At 37.8% G+C, this 24,001-nt stretch overlaps 1 protein-coding gene across 3 annotated transcripts in view; it reads right to left on the minus strand.

The window, feature by feature from the left end:
- PDE7A (phosphodiesterase 7A) overlaps nt 1-24,001 on the minus strand; it is a 68,112-nt gene that overhangs the window by 10,084 nt on the left and 34,027 nt on the right. For 2 of the 3 annotated variants that reach the window (XM_020811906.3, XM_020811914.3), the window contains 7 exons: nt 13,559-13,710; nt 12,268-12,331; nt 6,768-6,863; nt 4,738-4,838; nt 4,115-4,246; nt 2,548-2,639; nt 2,013-2,157 (listed from right to left, as the gene is read on the minus strand). In XM_020811906.3, coding sequence (XP_020667565.2) covers nt 2,013-2,157; nt 2,548-2,639; nt 4,115-4,246; nt 4,738-4,838; nt 6,768-6,863; nt 12,268-12,331; nt 13,559-13,710 — 782 coding nt within the window. Of the gene's footprint in view, nt 1-2,012; nt 2,158-2,547; nt 2,640-4,114; nt 4,247-4,737; nt 4,839-6,767; nt 6,864-12,267; nt 12,332-13,558; nt 13,711-23,840; nt 23,925-24,001 lie in introns of all 3 variants that reach the window. The other variant, XM_020811896.3, reaches the window with a different exon arrangement.

Genomic DNA, 24,001 nt, shown 5'->3' on the forward strand with positions numbered 1-24,001 from the left:
AGCAAAAAAGGAGCATCTTGAGTTCATGGATTTGGTTAGCCAAGGCAAACTGCAAGAAACAATGATGATATGTGGAAGTAAGCATCTTTCAAATCCACAACCACGGACCTGTCTCTTTTCTTGAGAAGTGAAAGTATATTTGATAATGTCATCATCTGGAATTTTTTTTCTATTGTGTAACTGGTGACCTTTCTCAAGTCCAGAATAGGACATAAACCTCCATCCTTTTTTGATACTGTAAAATATCTGGAGTAGAACCTGTTCTTTGTGAGGCTTTGAGAAACTCTCTTTATTGCATCCCTTTTAAGCAGTGTTATTTGCATCCCTTTGAAGCTATCTCCTCTTCTAGAACTTCTGATGGTGTTGTTGATCAAAAAGTCAACAGGGAAGTTAAAATTTACGAAGAAACTCCAGATATTCCCAAAAAGATACACTGGCAGTGACAAGAAAGGAACTGAGAGAATTACCATTGGATGGAGCAATATACAAGAGAAGGGAGGGATAAAGCTCTAGAATGTTCTCAAGTATCTTTTGCGCAGATGCAGATATACCCATATGTGGGATTCATGGAGACTACAAGAAAGAACAAGGAGGGCTACCATCCAACACACAATTACACATGAATGAAGCATGAGTAACTGAAAAAAAAAGCACAGCCCCTACATATAAGAAGACAACAGGTTCACATAAGTCAGGCAGAAATTAATATTTCTAGAAACACCAATGGAATACTAGAATATTACAAAAATATTCATGTTGTATAAAACTATTTCCAGTAGTCTGAAACAAAGGTATGAAATGTTAAACCAAATCTGAAATAGTTGTTTGTCTACATGCATAGTATTATACAGACAACAAATATAACAGGTCCTTTTCTCAAGGGTCTTACAATCTATAAAAGACTCGGAGAAATGGAAGTAAGTATGAGCAGAAGAATATATGGTTATTTCAATTACATGTACTTTGGCTTAGTTATAAAAAGGCATGGGAACCAGAGGAATGAAGGAATGATTTCCTTCCTGGAACAATGGGTTTTAATGTGATTAAAGGAAATTATGTGGATACCTTCCATGAGATGTTTTCAATCATAGGGCAGCATAATAAGGTTGTAATTTATTCCTCAATTCCATTTATCCATCACTATTCATGATCACTATCACCCCGTAGCAATTTTATCCATAGAAGGGTTTTTTCTCCCCCATTCTTTTTTAATTAGACAAAGTTGCAATATGACTTGACTTGTTCAATGTTTCAAGATTTCTCCCTTCCACCTCTTCACCAACTGAAATTACTATACTATTTCCTATGCTGTAAGATGGAGAGAAAGGGCTGGGTAGCAGTCTCCACTGCTATATGACATGTTATAATTCAGAATACAAATTTCACAATCAGACTTATTTCTCTATGCACTTAAATATGAGTTTGACCTGAAATGAATCACTGACGTTTCACCCAAACACTTCCCAGTTCACAAACTTCCCATGCTAAGTTTCTCTACATCAAAACACACCAGTAAATGATTCATGTATTTCCCCAACAATGAGATTCACCAGCCCATACTAAAAGCAAACTATAAGCTAATGGTTAGGTAAGCAATTTTGCTTACCATAGCAAAATCCAGTAGAGAACTGTATGTGCCAATAACTTCATGTAAATTTTTGGAAAAAAAATCACTTCCTTTTTTATTAGAAGAGCAATAATTCCTTATTTTGAAAAGTGAACATGGTAGTTGATGTCAAAACATAAGAAGCATCAATACACTCCCTTGCCTCTCAATATAGTCCTACAAGAAAAAAGTTAAGGAACACTAGTGGAATACGGGAACACTAGTGGAATATGGGAAGCATTTCCCACTGTGTTGCAAAAATACAAAAGATGGATGATTTCAGGATTGCCAAACTTAAGAGAGCAAAGCAGGCTTTAATTAAATCCATGTCTGCCAGCTAAAAATCACTATGTAGCAGATCTTTAACAATGTTATTGCTCTTCCACATAAGAATCCAATGATTCACCTGAAGAACAAGATGACGATGAGTCTCGTCTTCTAAGCATAAGTCTTCCTTGTCCAAATGAGTGCGAAATAGGGACAGATACTCGTTTTGCCGACTAATATCAGTGGCAAGGATCAATGCCCCTATCTGGCTTTCCATTAGCTGCCTAAAACATAAGAAACACAGAAAGAACTTTAATGTATGAAAATCATTTACACGAGGTTCAAGTAAACACAATTTCTTGTCAATACAGAACTTGCAAATCCTTCGAAATATATAGTTTTTAATACAATTCTTTGAACATAACATTCCTCCAAAGATTATACCTTACAATTCTGACATCACTAAAAATTATAATACTGTACATAGAAAATATGCATTTACAGCTATAGTTGTAGCCTATGTTTCAATATGAAATATTCTGGTTGCCTTCAAACAAAAGTGCAATTAATGCATTGTTCTGCAAAGAATTTATGCTCTTTATTTTATACCAATTTAAAATATTTCTTTATATTATGTGCAGAGAAAGCCTGGTATAAGCAAAAATGATATATACCTGTTTTCTAGTGACATATGTGCAAATAATCCAGATTCTCTCAACAATCCCACTGCAGATCTCCAGTGGTGATTTTCTAACACTGAGGTATTCTGAAAATACATAAAGATGGTGCTCTATCAAATATTGCTCGAATCCTAACTGTTTTCTTCAACTGACAATTGATAATGCTAATATTTCACTAGGAGGCAGAAGACGGGAATACAACCATGTTGATTTTGTTAAGCATTTCAACAGCTTTCTGCAACATCAACCATGGTATTTTTCTTAATTCTTTCCCCAACCTGGGACTGAGAAGCACATTTTACTGATGGGGACATTCTTGAAAGTCCAATAACAATGAAAAGGAATGGGTACATTCACCAAAGATGTTAGGCAAGAAGAGACTATGGTCCTAGAATGTAAAAGAGTTGGGCTTTTAATTTGGAATAAAGTACATACTGTAATTTTTATATGCTGGGACCATAGTCTCTTCTTGACTAACATTCTAGAAAATATAACTGAGGACTACATGGAAGTACTACATGGCAGTCTCTCCCAGTGGCTTTCTGGAAATTTGGGCTACTGTGCCCTCAGAGTACAGGAAACACTCCAGCACACTCTCTTTTATATTCTCCCACTCACAGGAAATTCTCTAGCAATGTCTATCTAGTTTTGGACTGGATAAAAGTGAAAGCAGAAGTTTAATCCAGGTAAGACAGAGGTATTATTGATTTAAGGTTTTAATGAATCTAGTTTATTCACCATACATTCTATATGGAGTGGAATCACTAATAAAATGGCAATTTGGCCATTCAGGAGTTTCTTGAGGAGTCAAACTGGCATTTCAGACCAGGCTAACTACATTGACCAGGGCTCTCTATAGCAATTTCATCTTACACAACAACTGGGCCCTTACTTTTTTTTTTAAAAAAAGAAAGAAACAGTTTCTCACTTGAATCATGTCATGTATTGGTCAATTTTAGTCAGATAACAGTAATGTGCTAATGTAAGGCTGCTCTTGAAGATTATCCAAAAGATTCTGTTACTCTAGACTGCAGCTTCAGGAATTCTGTTGGAAGCTATCCATCCAGATATTACACTTTACCAGTGCCACTAGGTACAGTACTCCTTTTTTCACAGCTCAATAGCCAGTGCTAGCTTTGATCTACGGGGCTTAGGATCAAAATGTCCAAGGACTCATATCACCCCCACCTATGACTGCCATTCTATTGTAAAGGCCATTCTCTCAGTCATACTGTCACAGTTCAGAAGGCTGACAGGCATTCAAGAAAAGTCCCAAGATTTGGAGTAGCCTTCCTTCTGCCTGCTTCAGGCAAATTGTAATCTTATTCAGGAGGCTATAAAAACCTTGATTCAATATGTATCTGTTGCTGTTCAATTTCTGTTTCATCTTTTAAGCTCTATTTTATTTGTATTTAGATTTTAAATAAGCTGCCTTGTGTATCATTACAAACAGACGGGGGGGGGGGGAAGAATGAATGAATCACATCTTCTTCCACCATGGATTCTTAACTGCTATTTAAAATGTATGTCTGTCTGAACAAAAGTGTACACTTCTACTTACCTTGTATAAACTTGCTAAATAATGGTTTGTTTTAATAAGAAAAGGCTGATTAACACCTGGGTGATCCAAATCATGAGTGGCAGCTGCTATTAAACTGAGCAGAATGTCCCATGGAGTTAGAGACTGAGAAAGCTGCAATACATGAAGTACATAAACATAAATACTGCTACTTCTAAGAAATTTGTATACTGTTCATTGTACCAAAAAAGGCAAAAACTGAATCTCATAAACTGCATTAAATAATTATTTCAGTAGTTTATATTTTAGCTATTTTTAGCTATTCCACAGGATCCAGGGACCAATATCTAATGTTCTGTTAGTTAAGAGGGAACTTGGATGGATATACTCCTGCAGTGCCCATGCCTCCTTAAAATCTGCTTCGAAAGTCTGGAAAATTATCCAAAGCAGGTTTTAGTGCAATGCAGAAGGGAAGAGGAGACAGTTCTACTGTATTAGCAACTGGACACTAGCACAACACTGAATTTAGATCATAATTTTTAACAACGCTAAAGGAATAGGACAAAAAAAAAAACAACATTCATAACCACACTGGCTCAATTTCTTTTCAACAGATACTTTGTAATAAACAGCTAAAGAAAGTCTTCTGGCATTTTTTTAGTTACCTTGGGTTCGTTTAAATAACAGTGCATGGCCTGAGTCACATCAGCAGCATGAACTGCATTGTGATATGGATTGTGACTGTGGTAATCTTCTTGAACCATCACTACAAAGGAGAAGAAAGGCTTGTGTTATTTTTTTTAAAAAGTTTAACACCACTGTTGAAAATACACATTGACTGAAATCCTCTTGTGCAACTTTATAATCCTAAATGCTCATGACATCAACAGTGGATATTAATTTTTGATATTACCCGTCAGGGTGAGGCTCCCTAAGGATCCTTTTCAACCTGGGGAAGTCTTTGGAAGTCTCATGACAGGTGTGGGGGAAATTTTAATATCTGAGAATTACTGCTGCCCTGTTTCCCCAAAAATAAGACCTAACCTGAAAATAAGCCCTAGTATGATTTTTCAGGCTGCTTGTAATATAAGCCCTATCCCAAAAAATAAACCCCACCCTCCACTATTGTGCAGCATTGTGCAGCAACCAGAAGAAGACATTACTGTATTTGAATAAATATAGATTTTTGTACATGAAAAAAATAAAACTTTCCCTGAAAATAAGCCCTAATGAGTTTTTAGAGCAAAAATTAATATAAGACCCTTTCTTATTTTCAGGGAAACATGGCAGTTGTCTTGCTCCAAAGATCAGGATCACCAGCAACTTTTCAGATACTAAAGGCTCCCGTTCTCCCATTCCAATGTTCCCAAAAGCTTTCCCAGTTTAATACTGATTCCCTAGGAAGCCTCAGAACTTGACAGGATTAACATCTACAGCTGATAATGTTATCAGCATTTACAAAAATGAGAAGATTTCAGCTATTGTTTCAGTCCCATTTTTAGCCAAGAATATCACTCACTTTAGTGTAGTAAGTAACTAGAGTAGGCCCATTTGAATCAATGGAATGTATGAAGAACATGATTCACCAAATCATGTCTGGTTCAATGGATCTACTCTAGTGCAATTTACTACACAAAGCAACAGGATTTTAGCCACAGGTAACTAGAATTACATGACAAATTAGTATCCACTCTTTATGTTACAGAATAAACACAAGCATACAAATATTTACATCACAGAGGTACAGAGATGTCAGTGCATACTGGCAGTGACTGACTGAAACTAAGATTCTGGATAAAATACTGTATCTTAGCCAGGCTTTTACTACCTGCTTCATCAAAAGATGTCCTAATTCCTATAGCTCTATTTCATCCTGTATAATTTCATAACTAATTTACCAAAATAGCACTAATTCATGACAAGAAAACTGCAATGGACAAATTTCCTTTTTATGCAGATCAAACGACAACAATACCACAAGAATCTTCCTAGCCAGGTACTTAACATGCATTAACTGGCACAGCTCTTACAAATTGTTACAAAAGATCCAGACTTGTTCTCTAAGGAAGTACTTCAGATATGGAGTAATAACACTTTTCTAAGCACTTGAAGTATATAATTTTATTGCTGTAAAAGGCAGACTTCCCTTCGTTTAGTACATCTATGGCAGTCTGTAATTGTGTGTAAAGAAGATCAAAGCCACGGTAAATCTACCAAATAGCATTTGTGACAAATTTCCATCACACTCTCCCTCCTCCTATTCATCAGTAACCTTTTGTCAAATATACTGTTGTTGTTTTTTTCACCTTTTCACCTTTATTTTAGAACTTCTTTAGAGGATGGGCACTCACTTCTACCAAGACCAATGAATAGGCCTTGGATATCTAGAAAATAACATTGGTCCCACTAAGAAAGCCACTGGCTTGAGAATGTGTGAACCTGTAATAAATAATCATGCCACTCTCCTTTCTCTGTTTGCTAGGATGGCCGTGCTTTCCTTTTTTCTATGCTGGGGAATACAAGTTAAAGTACCAAAGAGGACCTCATCCAACTGTATAGCTGTCTCACCCTTTGCACAGGGCCTGCTGCTGACACCACAAATATTTTAGCATCTGGAAAAGCCCTTACTGAAATGTTTCATTTGCAAAACTAACTCACCAGAAGTTTTAAAAGTAAACTTTTAAAAGCCTTTTACCTAAAAATCTGCGGAGCTTCATTGTATCTAGCTGGAAGTGTTCTATAAGTCCATGAAGATTGAACAGGTGGAAGGTTAAGGTGACTAAACTGTTTCCTAAAAAAACCAAGAAAAATCGAAACATGCCTTTAATGTGAAGAAGTAGAAAATTATGCTGGTTGAATTGTTTGCTACACTTCACTATATGGGCTTAAAACTCAGTCATCTGCAAAATGCAAACACTTTTCCAGATATCTAGCCACAAGAAAAAAAATCTGATGCAATAGCTTTCTCAAATAACAGGCAGATTACTAGAAAACGTACCCATAAGAATCAAGTAACTGTAACTAATCTTGACCCACAGAATGATAGACTGCAATCTCTCCCATCCTCAATCTTTGGCCCACAGGATTACCCAGCTAGCAGAGTTCACCTACCTATTAAGTACAACAATTAAGAGTTTCGTACACACCTTTCTTTCCAATCATTTATTTAAAACAATGGTTCCCAACCTGGGATAACCTGGGTGTTCTTGAACTACAATTCCCAGAAACCCCAGCCAGCACAGCTGGTGGTGAAGGCTTCTGGGAGCTGCAGTCCAAGAACACCTGGGTTACCCAAGGTTAGGAAACACTGATCTAAACATAATTTTTTATCAGAAATATTTAAAATTTAGTATACTTCCGAGCTCAGAATCTGCTCTACCACATACAAACTTCGAAAAATTTCACCCAGCATTGTAAAATTAACATACTAGTTTCTGAGATAACCCTTGACAAACTATCTTTCTTTTGCTTCTCATTTGTTTGCTTGATTTTTATTCACACTAATTTGTTTGAATGGCATATCTATATTGGAAGATAACATAGCATATTTATAATGATCTTTATGCAAACAAATATAAAAACTGAAATAATCTATAATAAGCATATAATTGGCTGTTTTAAGATTATTCCTTATCATTTATATATGCACTATATAGCCACAATATTTCTTATCAAACATTTTATTTCTAATCCCTAGGCAACAGAAAGTTGTACAGACAGTTATCAGCAAACTCATTAGGCTGACCCCTAATCAGTTTTCAGCATAAATTACAGTGGTTATTCTAAAGATGTGTTCACAGCGTAGAGACTCAGCAAAACATCACCTCGTGTCGGCAATCAGCTCGGCTCACAACAAGCTTTTGCACTGAATTAAAGCTCAAGAGAACAATATTTATACCAGATATTTGCAGAAGGTAGATCTCCATGATGGACAAATATTTAGATGATCAGTGTGGATTTCTGATTTACAGTTATTTTAGAACAGTGGTACCAAATCACACAAATATCATCCCTACCATAAATCCTATTAGTGGAACAAAGAAAACCTTGGTCTTTTTAAGAACTCTATCAATTCTGGTTCTCATTCTTAACTTAGAATTCTTTAATTCTAAAGTGTACGTCTCTTGCACCAGGTCCAGTTCTACTTTCAAAAAAGTGGTTCCTGAAAGGGTACAGTCTGCTCACCCCTAGCTTATACACCATAATGCTAATCCTGTAGCAAAAAGAACATAGCTTTGATATATTCTTTTTTGATACAGAGGTATATTTCTCTGCCACCAAAATTAATCTGTCACACTCAAATTAATGTAAATCATTTAAAATATTTCTGATTAGTCTGATTGAACCAACTAATTAATTCATTATTATCTTTTAAATTGTATAATCCAAATTTTCAGTTAACGTTCCTCTTTCTGAATCTCAAAGGCAATGAGAGATTATCCTATAATGTGAAGTAATTTACAGTTACTGAAAATCTTACACCCCTAAAACCAGCATTAATGGTTAAATAAATGATTGAACAGAATGTGATACTCATTCTCATCTTCATGCTGCTTATCATCTGAAATGGGGAATTCACTCTATCCATAACCAAGATTTTAAAATAAAATTCAAAAAAAGGTCAAGACCCAGCAGTGCCAGGGAAACTCTAAATGTAAAACATGATATTAATTTCACCAGGGACTTCAAAGAGGGCAGGCCCATTGTGGTTATTCCAGCAATACCTTAAACCTGCTTTTATCCTTTTTGTTAACTTTCAGCAGAACATCTGTTCTCTAAATAAAGCAAAGCAATACCCAGTGGCAGGTATGCTAATTCTCAAGCTTTCTTGTGAAGATGCTGAAAACCCAGTACATACTAGTTCATTTCTTTTTAAAGCAATTCCCCAGTAAACAAGGTATAGAGCTCTAAGAAGCGGTTTAACAGAGTGCAAGTATTTAGTATACTAGAAATTCCTATTTATATGTTAAAAATAAGTGCTGGCATATCAAACTTGAACTGGTATCACTGCATCTTCGCTAATACTCTGAAACGGATTGTTGCAAAATTTTTATTTACTGCATGTTTATGAGGGGGTGCTGATATGTATTGAGCCTTTCCCAGAAAAAAATGAGCTAGGAAGCTATAAACTGCAGGGTGTATTGGCCAATTTGTCTGTATTCAATGGGGCAAAAATCAACTGCCTATGATTTTAACTTATCTTTCATGTTCAGGTCCAAGATGAACATGGCAGCACCTCCAGAAAAGTTCGATGTGCAAGAGCACAGGACCATAATCAAGTTCCTGTTTCTCCAAGGGAAAGGTGCAAAGCAGATCCATGATGAAATGTCACAAACTATGGGTGACAGTGGCCCTTCATATGCAACAGTTAAACATTGGGTTGTCAAATTTAAAACTGGCCATTTTGGTGTTGAATGTGAGAAACCCAGTGGAAGGCCTGTTTCTGTCTCTGTGCCTGCAAATGTGAAAGCCATCCATGACATGATCATGGAGGACCGCCGAATATCAGCCAAAATTTTGCTACACATCTGAGAATAGCACGTGAGAGAGTTGGTGCCATTATCCACAACAACTTGGAAATGAGAAAACTGGCAGCAAAGTGGATCCCCAAACTTTTGACAACCAAACAAAAGAGGAAACATGTGGAGTCATCGGTGGCTGTTTTGGAACCTTTTGCAAGAAATGAGTCAGATTTCCTGGACAAACTGGTAGCTGGTGATGAGACATGGATCTACTGTTATAATCCTGAGACAAAGGAACAGTCTAAGTATCACATACAGCACTGATGGTACCTGTCTGTCATGGGTTTGGAGGGAAAGTTCCATCCTATGGGGAGTGGAAGGCGGGACATCAGGGGGGAGGAGCTGTACTGTATATATATTTGGAGCTTGTGTGGAGAAGGGGAGTTGGAGTCTGTGTGTCAGACTGAGTACAACTGTGTGTCAGTTAGTACATACCTGATAGGTTCAGGTTTCTATTTAGGTAGCCAGAACTGATAGGTTCAGGGTCTGTGCGTTACCTTAAAGGGTTCAGTGGGAACCAAGCTGTTGTATGTGTGTGATTGGGGTTATGCCACGTTACATTATCCTATTTACCTGATTCTTTTATTTACCCTGTTTGTTATTTCAATAAACCTTGTTCTTTTATTTATTAAAATCCATTCCTGGTCTGTGTGACTCCTTATAGGGAATGGTTGGTGGCAGCATAATTACATGGTGGCATACTCCAGTAGGTCTGGGGTTGCCACACTAAGGAATGGAGGCACGGTAGTTCCCTCAGGCCAAATAAGTTCCAAGTGCAAAGGTTGGTGCAGAAGCAAATGGTAACAATTTTTTGGGATAAGAAGGGAGTTCTGCTGGAGAACTACCTTCAACAGGGTTCAACCATCAATGAAAAATATTACTGTGCTTTATTGATGAAGTTGAGGCAAAACATCAAGGAAAAACATCAAGGAAAGCGCTCTAAAGGTGTCATCCTATTGCACGACAACGGCTCCTCACACACTGCAGGTGAAACAATGGCAAAACTGACATCCTTAGGCTTTCAAGTGATGCCCCATCTACCCTATTCTCCCGACCTTGCTCCTTCTGACTATTATTTGTTCCCCAAACTCAAAAAACATCTAAAAGGACAACAATTTGGGAGTACAGTGGTGCCTCGCTTAACGAGCGCACTGTTTAATGACGAATCCACATAGCAATGAGGTTTTTGTGATCGCAAAAGCGATCGCATGATGATGTTTTCAATGGGTAAACATCGCTTTGCGATGATCGGTAAGCGTTTCGCTTACCGATTATCGCATAACAATGTTTTAAAAACAGCTGATCGGCAGCTCCAAAATGGCCACCGGGTAAACAAAATGGCTGCCCGCAGTGTTTTCACACCCTTTCCTCACTTACCGGGCAGCGAAAATGGCGGCTGGATGGAGGATTTCCGCATAGCTGTGAGTTTTTTGCCCATAGGAACACATTAAACGTGTTTAATGGGTTTTTTTCCCCGCACAGCGATGAATCCGGATAGCGACAATTTTTTCGGAACGGATTATCATCGCTATGCAGGGCACCTCTGTATTCTGGAGGCAACTAATGCTGCAAATGAGTGGTTACACCAGCAGTCGGAAGAATTTTATTTGCAGGGACTTAAGAAACTGCAGGACAGATGTTGTAAGTGCATTGACTTCCTGGGGGAATATGTAGAATAGTGTGGCAGTTACAGCTTCTTAGCTCAATTTTTTTCTGCAAAAAGCTCAATACTTATCAGCACCCCCTCGTATTTGTCTTCCATTTTCTCTGGATGAATCAAATGCCTTCTACTATTACTGTAAGATGCAGAGATATCATTCCAAAAACAAACAGCTAAAAATGGAAGACCAGCAAACTCTTATGTTCTAATATATCTGGCTAATAATCTTCTTGATAGCATGATTCTATTCTTCCCTTGTATCTGTCCCTTTAGGGTTCTTTTCTTCTTCATGTTTATGAATGAATGAATGAATGAATGAATGAATGAATGAATGAATGAATGAATGAATGAATGAATGAATGCTCTTTAAGCCAATCATGCTAGAATGCATAATCTATTCTACCTTTTAAAATAGTTTTCTTCTATTTCACAGAAAGAGCCTGAGTCCCTAGACTACATCTCCCAGGAAAAGTAGTCAAATATAACCATTTTCTATAATACCAATCAGCAAGAATTTCAGTAAGCTTAAATATTTGTAGGAATATTTGTAAATACAAAAAAGACAGTTGGTAATTAAGGTAACCATATTCCAAGTGAGGACTAGCTTTCTTCATATGAAGTCAAATATATTTGAAAATGTGAATATATTGGATGTTTCAAAACAACTGAGTAACAATATTTCCTCACCCAAAACAAAAGATATATCATGATAAAGTTATTACTCTCCACGGAGGTATTTGAAGAGTTTTAGATTTGATGTAAGCAGCAACAAATAGGAAAACATAGTTAAGTAGCAGATAACAAATTTCAAATTGGCTATCTGCACCTGAATAATGAACTCTGTGCAATCATTAGAAGGAGAGTACTTCAACTGGACATGGACTGTACATTTAGGCTTGCATGAAACATACTCATTCACCTCAAAAAAGGTGCTTTTTTAATGCAAAGAGGAAGGTGGGACAGGCCTAGTGAAGAAAAAGTGATTCAAGAAAGAATACAAACTGTGGTCTTACCATTTGTTAGCCTGTCGAAAAGGAAGATATCAAAATTCCAGTTCCCAACTTTCTCTAACATACACTGAAAGCAAAAAAGAAAGAATACTAGAAAACAGTTATTTATGAGTTATTGCACTTACCTCCATACATTCATATTCTATTGTTTTTCACTCTAGTTTGTTTATTCTGTCATTCAAATGTGGGAACAGCTACTATACCCTGATTTATATCTCTTCTTATAAACCAGAAAAAGACCCAATGAATAAACCTAAAACAACCTGTGAATTTGTTCTCTAGAATCCAGAGTGGCAGCTGCACCCTGGTTCAGATGACATAAGAAATAAGCCACTGGGTGAAGCTGCCTGTCTTTTTTGTTTTTTGTTTGTTTTTTAAAGCTATTCCTACTATGGCAAAGTGCACCATTGCCCTGATCATTCATGGTAAGCCAAGGTTCCCATGAATCCCTGGACTGCCATACTGTGCAAGTCAGGCTGCTTTAAAACACAGTGATGGCTCTTCATTACTCCCATTTCACTTTATCTTAATCAATACAATACTGCAGAGACATGAACTTTAGTTTACAAGGGAATGGGCAGCTGAAGACAATTCAGACAGGGAAGTTTCTTTTTCTCCCCACTGAAGGTTTCTTACAATTTTGAAAAAAGTTTACTTGGGGCTATTTTGAAGTAAACAAGGTGATGATATCCATTAGACAGATAATCAGGCCTCCCAGAAATATTTCTCCAGTTTTTTGATGAGTAATAAAATCAATGATGAGAGGGATGCAGGAAAAAGGTTACACAATTCTAATCCAGTGGTTTCAGAGGTTACAATAATCCAAAAATACTCTGTTGTTCAAGCCTGTCTAGTTTTTAAACAAACAATGGGGAGACCTGAAATAAAATGTGTCAATAGCTGAAAGCAACATAAATTGTGTAGATTCATGCAAATGAATCTAGCCTTGGGAGAACAACCAGTGTAAAAATACATCAACGTTTCAAAGAGCAATTTGGTTTAATTATCTTTGCCATCCTTGAAGATAGCTTGGTCATCTTCTGTTTCTAAAATAAGACAGATACATTTAAGCCTTCACACTGAATCAATTTTTTCCTAATACACACAAATTATGTCCCTTAGTGCCAACTGTAATGGTCTTGTTCTGAGATCTGTTCCTAAAGAAGACAGATCTTAAGTTCAGAAGTATTTAGAAGATGCAACATGAGCAGTTGGTGAGAGTCATTTAGTAACTTGCAGACCTTAACATGTATTTCATTCAAAGCAAGGTTATAGAATAATTTTGTAAACAAACCTTAGCTTGTCCATTGTAATCATCATCTAAAAAGTTTGAAGAATTTGGAAGAGTAATACCACGGAAGAAACGGGAAGATCTCAAGTACCGCTGAAAACTCAGTAACCTTCGGATATTTCTTGCAGACACAGAAACTTCTATTTCAGAATTAGCTGGGGGGAAATAAAAAGCCTTAATGTGTAATCTTTATATATATTTTAAAAAAACAAGAAGGAGTAGGAGGAAGAGGAGACAAAATTACAACAGCAATGACCATGTATACAATCATGGTCATTCAGATTCTGGTGGGCCAAAACCAGGGTGGATGAAAATCAATTATTTTTTTTCAAGTCAAATTGATTTAAATCATGATTTTTTAAATGATGATTTAAATCAGTGGTTCTTAACCTTTGTTACTCGGATGTTTTTGAATTGCAACTCCCAGAAACCCCAGCCAGCACAGTTGGTGGTGAAGGCTTCTGAGAGTTGCAGTCCAAAACTTCTGAGTAACCAAAGGTTAAGAACCAGTGATTTAAATAAAAAATTTTTTATTAAAATTGTCAAAAAAAATTCTGTTTTCATTTAAATCATTATTTAAATCAATTAAATCCACCATAGCCAAATTCTCATCTTACGGACCACTTGCCACATTAGCAGCACTTAACAGGAGTTGGAGTACAAGATATGTAGCGGGCCAAAAGAGGCCAGAAGCGGACCACTACAGAAAAAGGTGCTGCTGCAGAATGGCCCTTGAACCAACCCAATAAGTCTCATATAATGGTGTTTTATAGTTATTCTACAAAATACTGCACCCTAAAATATTATCCAAAGTACTGTTCAACACTAAAAGAATGTACCTGGAATTTATTTGACCTAGCAGAATCTCTTACTAACATAAGATGGAAGAGGTGGCTTCTGTCTATTCTTCCACATCAACATTCATGCTACTGTGGAGAGTTCCCCAATTTTCTGAAGTGTATTTTCAGCAACAGCAAGATCTGTGAGGAGAACTAGTAAAAAATCACACTACTCCCTTTCTGCTAGTAGATACCAAGAATGCAATCCATGAAACCTCTTAAATGCCAAACTTGTAAGAACAATATGAAATATTATGATGATTCAAGTTTTTAAACATTAAATGCTATTATTTCTATAAAAGTATAATTATACTGTTGATAGTACAGCCAGTGAATAAATTCAGACCTGTATCAAAAACAAACTTTCGTGAGTTTAACAACTAGGAGTGAGTACGGTATATTCATAAACTTCACTTCAGAACCCTGATCAACCTTTTAAGTTACAAAATGAAATTTTGGACTATCTTCATGTCAACAACAATTACACTTGAACAACACACTTAAGCAAACAGCACTGAAAGTGTGGAATTCACGAATAAAGGTAGATGAGTGAAAGCACGATATTATAACCACATTCCCTTCATAGCTAAATCATTGGTAATACTGTATTATATCTACGATAAGATTCTGTTACAAAACACATTTACATCTCTCTCTTTTTCCATTTCCTCTTGCTACATTCTCTCAAATGCATTATAATTAGTTCTGTATTTCTAACACAAAGCATACTCCTAATACTCATTAGATTATAAGACAATTTCAGGATGTCAAACATACAACATTTACTTGATTACACCAAGGTCCCACTATATTACCTGCACCTCTTACATCATACAAGAAAGTCCAGGCCATGTCAGAAAACCCCACATGATTCCCAACACTAGAAACACCTCAAGAAATAGGCCTCCCAAGTAACCAGTAACTTTTCATGTAACCTGAGCCACCTAAAAAAAAGGTTATATAGTGTGTATCAGTTGTATATTCTCTCTCAGAATTAAGGAAAATTTACCTATATGAAACAAAAGAAAACTGCAGAATCAAACAGCATAATTTTTCCAACACTCTGAACTACCCTAAGTATCCTCGTTAGACTCCATTCTTCTACTCCGTTCTTCTACTGCATTACTTACAGTGTTTTTAATTTGATTGTGAACTATTAATTGTGGCTGTAGTGTTAATTATACAGCTCCTATGTCGACAGCTTTTGGTACACCCTTAATGTGGAAAAAGTCATTAAACCCACAGATACCTACATTCCAAAGTGTAAAGAGCCAAGCATGCCGTCTATATTTTCATTCTTTCCAGAATAACAAATAGTTTTAGTAAGATTATTGACTGAAGTCAATAAAGTGATGAAGCAAATAACTTGCTTATTACTCATTACTCCAGTCGAGTTAAGAGGTTGATGATAACGTGCTACGTTAACACTTCTTGCAAGTAGTATTTCATTACTCTTGAAAAACAACAAATGCATAATATGTTGCTTTTTTTGAGATTCTAAGCTCTGATTTTTGAACATTACCATATTTCCATAATGAAAACGTATTTGCTTCTACCTAATCAGTGGCTTGAAAAACTTAAGCATGAGCCAAATAATATATCAAAGTTATTCTAATGAAACTTTCCACTGTTAGTAAGACATACATTTTCACAGGATCATAACTTATCTTCGTCCCTCAAGCTCTCCTTTTAGATAACAGTGCCTGAAAGCCTATTGTGCAACTCTGTGTGCACAACAAAGTTGATATCATCAACAGTGACAAACCACCACTGATTAAATACAAATCAGCACAGATTAAATACAATTTCAGGATGCATGCAACTCATACACAATGTGATGAAGTCACAGTAATCCCAAAATCACCCAAGGAATTTTTTCATGAGCAGTATGATGACATCATCCTCGCAGTATATACAAGACTATGCAACAGGATTTCAGTGGGTCTCTTGACATTTTCAGAGGTTTAAATCTTTCACCTCTGCTTGAAGATGACATGATCCTGACATGAAAGAAGAGGCAGACCAGACAGTTTGTTTTTCAGAATCTAAGGCCTGGAGCGTTCTGTTCCTTTCATTCTAGAACAGTTTAAAATAAAACCTAGACTGTTTGTAAACAGCCAAAAAAGATTACTGGGCTCACGAATTTAGGATGTACCCAAATGAAAAACCATTTTTGGATAATGGTTTTTGAACTAAAAGTGGGTAGACATGTTATAGGAAGAACACATAGTAAGAATGAAACCGCCATTAAAGCAGAAGGAAGGGGACCGGGAAGAGAGAAACTGTTATGATTAAGTAGTAAACATATCTCAGAAAAGTAACAGTGGACAAAATCCTAACATGTAAATTTATGCTACTGGAAGTTGATGATGTCATCAGCTAGCACCAATAAAATTTTAATTAATTGAAATTTTCCTATTCCCCCCCCCTTTCAGTTTCCTATGGTTCCCTTTTGCCTTGGGGGACCTTTGAGAGCCTCAGGATGGAGAAGGGAGACTTTAATAATCAAAAATCACTACCAGATCACAGTTAATGGTCCCAATCCTACTGGTGGCGATCTGGTGACAATTCAATACTTCCTCACCCATTACATTGCTCGTAAAGGCTTCCTCATAACAAAAAGGAGTCCTAAGGATCCTTAGAAACTGAAACAGGGCGGATTAAATTAAGTTTTTTGTTAATTTAAATTAAATTTTAACAGCATCGGCTGATTGCATCATTGCTTTCCACCAGCATAAATTTATGTCAATAGGATTTTGGCTGGAATTTCATTTGAAGATACCTATAAATAGGTCACAATACAAACGTTTAATTCTCTTATTTTGACATTTTTTTCCGCTAATATTTAAAACAGATATTTAACTACAGTTATAATTAAGATTTCAAGCCAAGCATCCAAATCACTTGGCCACAATTCCAACAGTAAAATACACAAATTGTTTCTTATTTAATCTCTCAAAACTATGAATGTTTATCTCATGTACATTTTTTTTGCAAAAATTCAATAGCTACAGATTATAAAATGCAATGTACAATTGTTAAGAGAGCCCTTCCTCTAACCAATACCCTAGGATTATGGAAAGTGTAGTCAAAAAATATATGCAGAGCACCAGATTGCTTAACTGTGAAATACCAAATTATTAGTTATAAAGACAAAGCTCTACCTTCCTGAAGATAGAATTCTGCTAAAAATAAATGAATATTCTTAGCAAAAGAAGGAAGGTATATTCTGCTGATTTTGCCCAAAAATCTGCTTCCAGGAACTGAGGGACTCACTCTAGAAAGTCTGCCAGGTGGAGAGCGAGCAGAATCTCAGGCTTTCAATTCACAGAGTCCTTCTATACAAGCAAAGATATCGCTGGATCCAGCACAACTGCAGCATGTGAACCTAAGACAATGTAATTTTCGTCATGTACAGTAGCTGTTAAAAAGTTTAGCTGATTTAGCTTCTTAAAGCTGCAAGTTATTTTTTAAAAGGCTATGACAAGACATGGCAAGCATAGAATTTAGATAATCAGGAAATTTTGACATTGACTTAAAATACCACTTTTCAGTTAAGTATCACATTTATATGATTCATGTACTGTTTGAAGAAGTCAAACGATTACTAATCTTTTACTCCTCAAAGCTTGGTCAACTAGTTTCTATGCTTTTGGAAATCCTAGTCAAATCACTGATTATTAGGAAGTACAGAAAAGAAAGGCAAAATGTTTTTTTTCTGCTTTGAATTTGCTCTGTAAAGATGAAAAAATCAGGAATATCAAATCTAATAAATCCAGTTTTAAGTATAAAAGAGACATGTAACTAGTCACAGGAGTGTTGCTCCTTGTCAGTTTTCCTGGCACATTTCAAAGCTCAAGTTGGGACACTCCCATCTGGAGTATTACAAAGCAATACACATTCAGCTCTGCTACACTGCCAAGATTCATACAATCTAAGCTGTCATAGGTTATCAAAGACCAACTGAATAATGCAAGCGTAGGAGTGGAGTAGGTGTGTAATGCATTAGGGTATTATAAGAAACTGACTTAGAAGAGGCTGCAGAAATGGGAAGAACCAGATACATTCTGACAAGCGAATTGATAACTACTCTCCAGACAACATGCATGTTTTAAATCCTTACAACAGTTCATCAGATGAACTTTAAAAGTGGGGCACATATTATAACTTATGAAATACCTAAGAGAGCACTTATCATACAGTACTTGTTACAGCAGTCTTGGTCCCTAATTTTCCATATCCAAGTGGCTTTAAAAGACACATCTAAAACTCTATGACAGAGGTCTCGAACATGCGGCCCGGGGGCCATTTGCAGCCCGTCAGATGAGTTTGTGGCCCCTGCCTTGCGTGCCTCCTGAAGCACCCACACATCCTCTGCTGTCAAGAGTCAAAAAAAGCCTCGCCTTGCTCAACAGCTCTCTCCCAAGACAGTGCCTCTTGCACCCTCTATCCGGAACTGCAGCCTGCCAGTTCCGGATGGAAGGTGCAAGAGGCGCTGTCTTGAGGAGAGCCGGCGAGCGATGCCTGAGAGCGGAGCTTGCTCCCGGCCCGTCCTTGAAGAGCGCCTCCAACAGTGCAGCCAACAGCAGCTGCTGCTGCTGTCGCTGCCGCCTCTTCCAGGGAAGCGGCTCTCTTTCTCTCTCAGCACCCCCAGCACCAGCCCAGCCAGCGACCACCTCTGCACCCAGCAGTGCTTCCTCCTCCTCTTCGTCCTTCTTCAGCTGCCTCTGCTCTGGAGGCTGCCTGGCCTCGCCTCGCCAAGTTTGCTCCCCTGTCATGGTGGGGGTAGCTACTGCTGCTGCTGCTGCTGCTGAGTGCACCTTTTTCTGAGGGGAGGCCCTCAGAGGATGGTTGCCAGACTTCCGTGTTTGTGTGCGTGCACACACACGCAACTGTGGGGGGGACCGCCCCGTTCTGTTTAATTTCGCAGGTATCAATGGGAGCTTTTCTCCTTTGGCAAGGCAATTCCGTGAGGTGTTTTTTTAAAAAAAAAAAATCTGATGCGGCCTGGTCTCACCCAGACTCTGCCTCCAGCGGCCCCCAGGTAATTTGAGTTTGAGACCCCTGCTCTATGACCATAGACTTACACTGTGGACTAGAACCTAATTGAAGGAAGTAACAACCTCCATGTAATTATTTGTCCCATTTTTAAGTCTTTAAAAAGCTTCTAAACAACAATTTGAAGATGTTCATTATGCAACAATCCTTATTTACAGATCTGATATCAAGAATCATTCTGATGATGAAAACTTGCTCATAATGAAATACAAAGTAATCCATAATTTCTTGTTCAACACAAAAGCAGCCAAAGAATAACATTTTATTACATACCAGTTTATATTATGGTAGTATCTTGCAGGAACATTCAAGAAAAGAAAATATTGACAAATTCACATTTTCTATTTAAACATTTTCAAACAAAAGACTTAAAACCCACCAAGGCTTAAGCACAGGGGTCTCAAACATGCAGCCCGCGGGCCATTTGTGGCCCGACAGACGATAGTTTGTGGCCCTGCCTTGCCTGCCCCCCCCAAAGTACCCTGTCTGCTGGCTGGCAGGCTGCAGTTGTGGATGGAGGGTGCAAGAGGCGGTCTTGGGGGAGAGCCGGCGAGTGAGGCGCGCTGCCGGCCCTTTTCCCTGAGTGTCCAAGCCGCTGCTGAGCAATGCCTGAGAGCAGAGCTCGCTCCCAGCCCATCTTCGAAGAGTGCCTCCAAGCCGCCAACAGCAGCTGCCATTGCTGCCTCTTCCAGGGAAGCAGCTCTCTGCCTCTCTTTCTCTCTCGGCACCCCCAGCACCAGCTCGGCCTGCGGCAACCTCAGCACCCAATGATGCTTCCTCCTACTCCTACTCCTCTTTGTCCTGCTTCAGCTGCCTCGGCTCTGGAGGCTGCCTGGGCTCACCTCACAAAGTTTGCTCCTCTTTGTGGTGGGGGTAGCTGCTGCTGCTGAGTGCGCCTTTTTTGAGGGGGGCCCTCAGAGGAAGGCTGCCAGACCTCCGTGTGTGTTTGAGTGCGGGTGCGCACGCACCTGTGAGAGGGCCCACCCTGTTTTGTTTAATTTCGCAGGTACTAGTGGTGGATTTTCTCCTTTGGCAAGGCAAATTCTGTGAGGGTTTTTTTTTTTTAATTTTATGTTGCAACCCCTCCCCCCCCCCCAGCTAAGCAGTCGCCAGCGCTCCCTCCCTTCTCCGTTTCTTCTTCCTGCTGCTGGTGGTGGTGGTAGTGAAGAAGAAGCTGGAAGGGGTCGTGGCCAGCGATGAGGGCTCGCATGGCCCTCCTCCTCGGAGCCCCAGTCCTGGGTGGCTTCCCTGGGCTCTTGCTCCACTTGGCAGAAAATCTGATGTGGCCCAGCCTCACCCAGATGCTACTTCCAGCGGCCCCCAGATAAATTGAGTTTGAGACCCCTGCTTAAGCCGTTTTGAGAGACTATAATATTCTGCAACTGTCATTACAGGACCAAAGCTTAGAGCATGTATTTTGCATATAAACAGCAGGTTCAGGTCCTACTACTGCAGTAAATACAGACACTACTAAGCTAGTTACGTTTGTTTTTGTACAATGTAGTAAAGTTGAGGTAAGTCACTGGCAAGCCAGAGCTTCTACTTAGTCCACATAACTCCTAATTAAACATCTCAACTGTTCACACTCCCAAAGTACTTTTACCCAATGACTTTTTAACCTACTCCTATCTAATGTGAATACAGCTTGTTCCTTTACGTGCTGCAGCTGCCAACTCTGAGGCAACGGGTGTTTAAAATCTTACCAAGCCCAGAGTGTAAACAGCAAAACTTAGAGGTCTTCCCTTTATAAACCTCAACTGCTCATTCCTCCTCTCTTGTGCTGAAAAAAGTAGCAAGCAACACAGAAAGTATAAGGAAAAGCCCCAGGAATGCTACAACTTCTGCTCACACTGGGCATAAATTCAGAGAGCCCTCTGCTTGTTCCTTAACTCAGATAGCAAAACTTGACAGCACTTTGGCTTTTTCTTCAGTTGTTAAAAATATATTGTCCATGAGGCACACAAATGACAGACATGATTACTGCTCAAAGATGTGAGGTGGGAGTGGGGAAATGTTGTTACTCATTTTGACTGAATACATTAAGACCTAAACTGAGATTATTTAAATTGGCAGAGCAGCTAATCAAGTTCCATTACTTTGATTATTTAATATTTAACACACTCCTTCCAAGACTGTATGAGGCAAACAGCCTTTGCTACAAATTTTCCAAAGACATTGGAAACCTGGGCACAGGTGGCTGAACTACATGGACCCCTGGTCCGATTCAGCAGGATTAAGACATCTCAAAGAGAAACTCCAGTTATAAATTAAAAACATTCTTGCAAGTTGTTTCTTTCTGATACAAAAAGAAACTGTTTAAAAAAACACTTTTATCTTTAAGGGGAAATATAATGTTTAATTTTGATGTCACATCTTCAAACCATTGTTTGGAGAGATGATCAGAAGGATCCTGCCGATGTGTATGTTCTCTCCTTCCCTCTTCCATCCATGTTTCCCATAATTCCAGATTAGCATTGCTTCTGTAATAGGACTTACTGAAGAAAACAACTTATTAGGGCTAACCAAATAAATGACACAGACTACATTTCAGCCTATGGTTTGAAAGCAACCCTGGATAGCTCTAAGCATAATCAGAGGAGATAGTATGAAATCAGGGCTACAGCAAGGCATGGCAAAAGAAAGAGGTACTTAAGATGTAGGAAGAAGAGTTGCATAATACTAATCTATTTCAAGTATTGTGGCTCTTTGTGCAAGCTGCAATAAACCAAGTCACACTGTTTTGTTTGAACTAGGAAACTATACCTATCAGCTCCAGAACAAGCCAGGATATTCAACCAACTTTAAAATAAGATTTAAGTCCCTGGCTTTTTCTGAAACCATCAGATACCATATTTCACTTTAATGACACTGTAGTTTTGATAAGACATTTCTAGTTTAACTGCAACTCATGTAAAGGGGGAAACATGTCTACATGCACCAGCAACCTTGTTTTCATGTATCACCCTATTAAGTCAAGACATGTAATTATGTCTTTGGAGGTCCAGTACTAGTACAATCTTTAAAATATATTTCATTGTTAACTATACCAGCATTAGCAAGTAAACCTTTTTAAAAGATGTATGGGAAGCATGTGGGTGTTTTTGCAATCTTGTTTAAACTGTCTCTTAAAAAGTGTTCTCTCTGCGGGGGCCTTTGTAGAAATAATGCAAAGGCTTTATAAATGAATTTTAATAGAAACCTATTATTCTATTTCAGGGAGCAACTTTCAAATCAGTCTAAATATTTTTGTGAAACATAGGTAAATGAAATCGGGAATCTCTGCATTCATGATGTACTTTAGCTGTCTTAATGGACATGTATTCTGCACTCTTCCTCCAGATTTGATCAAGGATGTGTGGGGTGTTTTTAGTTACGGGGGGGGGGGGGGCTTTTGATTTTTTGCTGTTTTGTTTTTGCCACTAAAATGAATGATTGGTCTAGCTTCACTTTCTGAAGAAGCTTGTAAATGTATCATAGAAACATTCCTACATTAAGACAAGCATCTGCATGTTCACCTAAATAGTCAAAGATCACTTCTTTCTCATCATATTTTTCAATACTTCACTTAGGAAAGTGAAGAAAATAAACTTGCTTTAAAACAGATGGCACCCATTTTTCTACTGGAACTTCTAACACAACAAGACAATGTGGTTTGCTAATATGCCCTAACATTGTAAGTGAAGAATCCATGGAATGGACAGCACTTTAAATTGGTTCAGTATTTGAAGGTTTATTATATCAGATATCATTAGGTAGGGAAACAGTTTACCTAAACTTCAAGAACCTTCTTCAGCAACCACACTTTCTAAGAATCTTAGAGAATACAGCAAATAACCAAAGGCTATTTTATTAAGGGGTTTTATTGTTGGAATTTAATTTATACAAATGAGCTCCTCAGAAAGAAATACTATGGGATACAGTCTGTTCTATAATATTCACCATACTGTAAAAAAAAAATCAAACATCCAATAACAAAGCCCATGAGATGAATTAATAATTATGGACTTATTCCTTCAGTAAGCATGCTGAAAGGAAATTATTAGTGCACAGGTATTGTTGGTGTACAGTTGCATGTGAGCAAGATTATAAAATAATTGATCGCACTAGTTCCTTCTCAAGCTAAGTGTGAAATATACTGGAAAATGTGGATCTGTCATTCATGTATTAACAGGAAATTTTATTTTCAACTCAGCATAATGCGGATTTCAAAAACAATATACTAGCCTTAATACTATTCTGTATAAGTTCCTAATTTCTCAAGAAGAAATGACATTATTTCCAGGAAAATGTTAATTTTCATACTGAATAATCCATCCATTACTTGAAGCTAAGTAGCCAAACACAAACAGAATCCTTCATTAGTGTTCTGCTATTATTTAAATACTTACAGTGAAAAATACGGAAATCAATGTATGGATGAGAACCTCTTCTCTCTGTTTCAAATCCTGCCCGACTTCTTACTCGTACATCTCCTAGAAATAGGGTCAAGAGTGAAATACACTGCATCGAAGAGCTACAGAGAAAACTGCAACTGAGCACAGCTGCAAGA

Source organism: Pogona vitticeps, chromosome 4, assembly GCF_051106095.1.
Source record: "Pogona vitticeps strain Pit_001003342236 chromosome 4, PviZW2.1, whole genome shotgun sequence".
NCBI classification, from domain to species: Eukaryota; Metazoa; Chordata; class Lepidosauria; order Squamata; family Agamidae; genus Pogona; species Pogona vitticeps.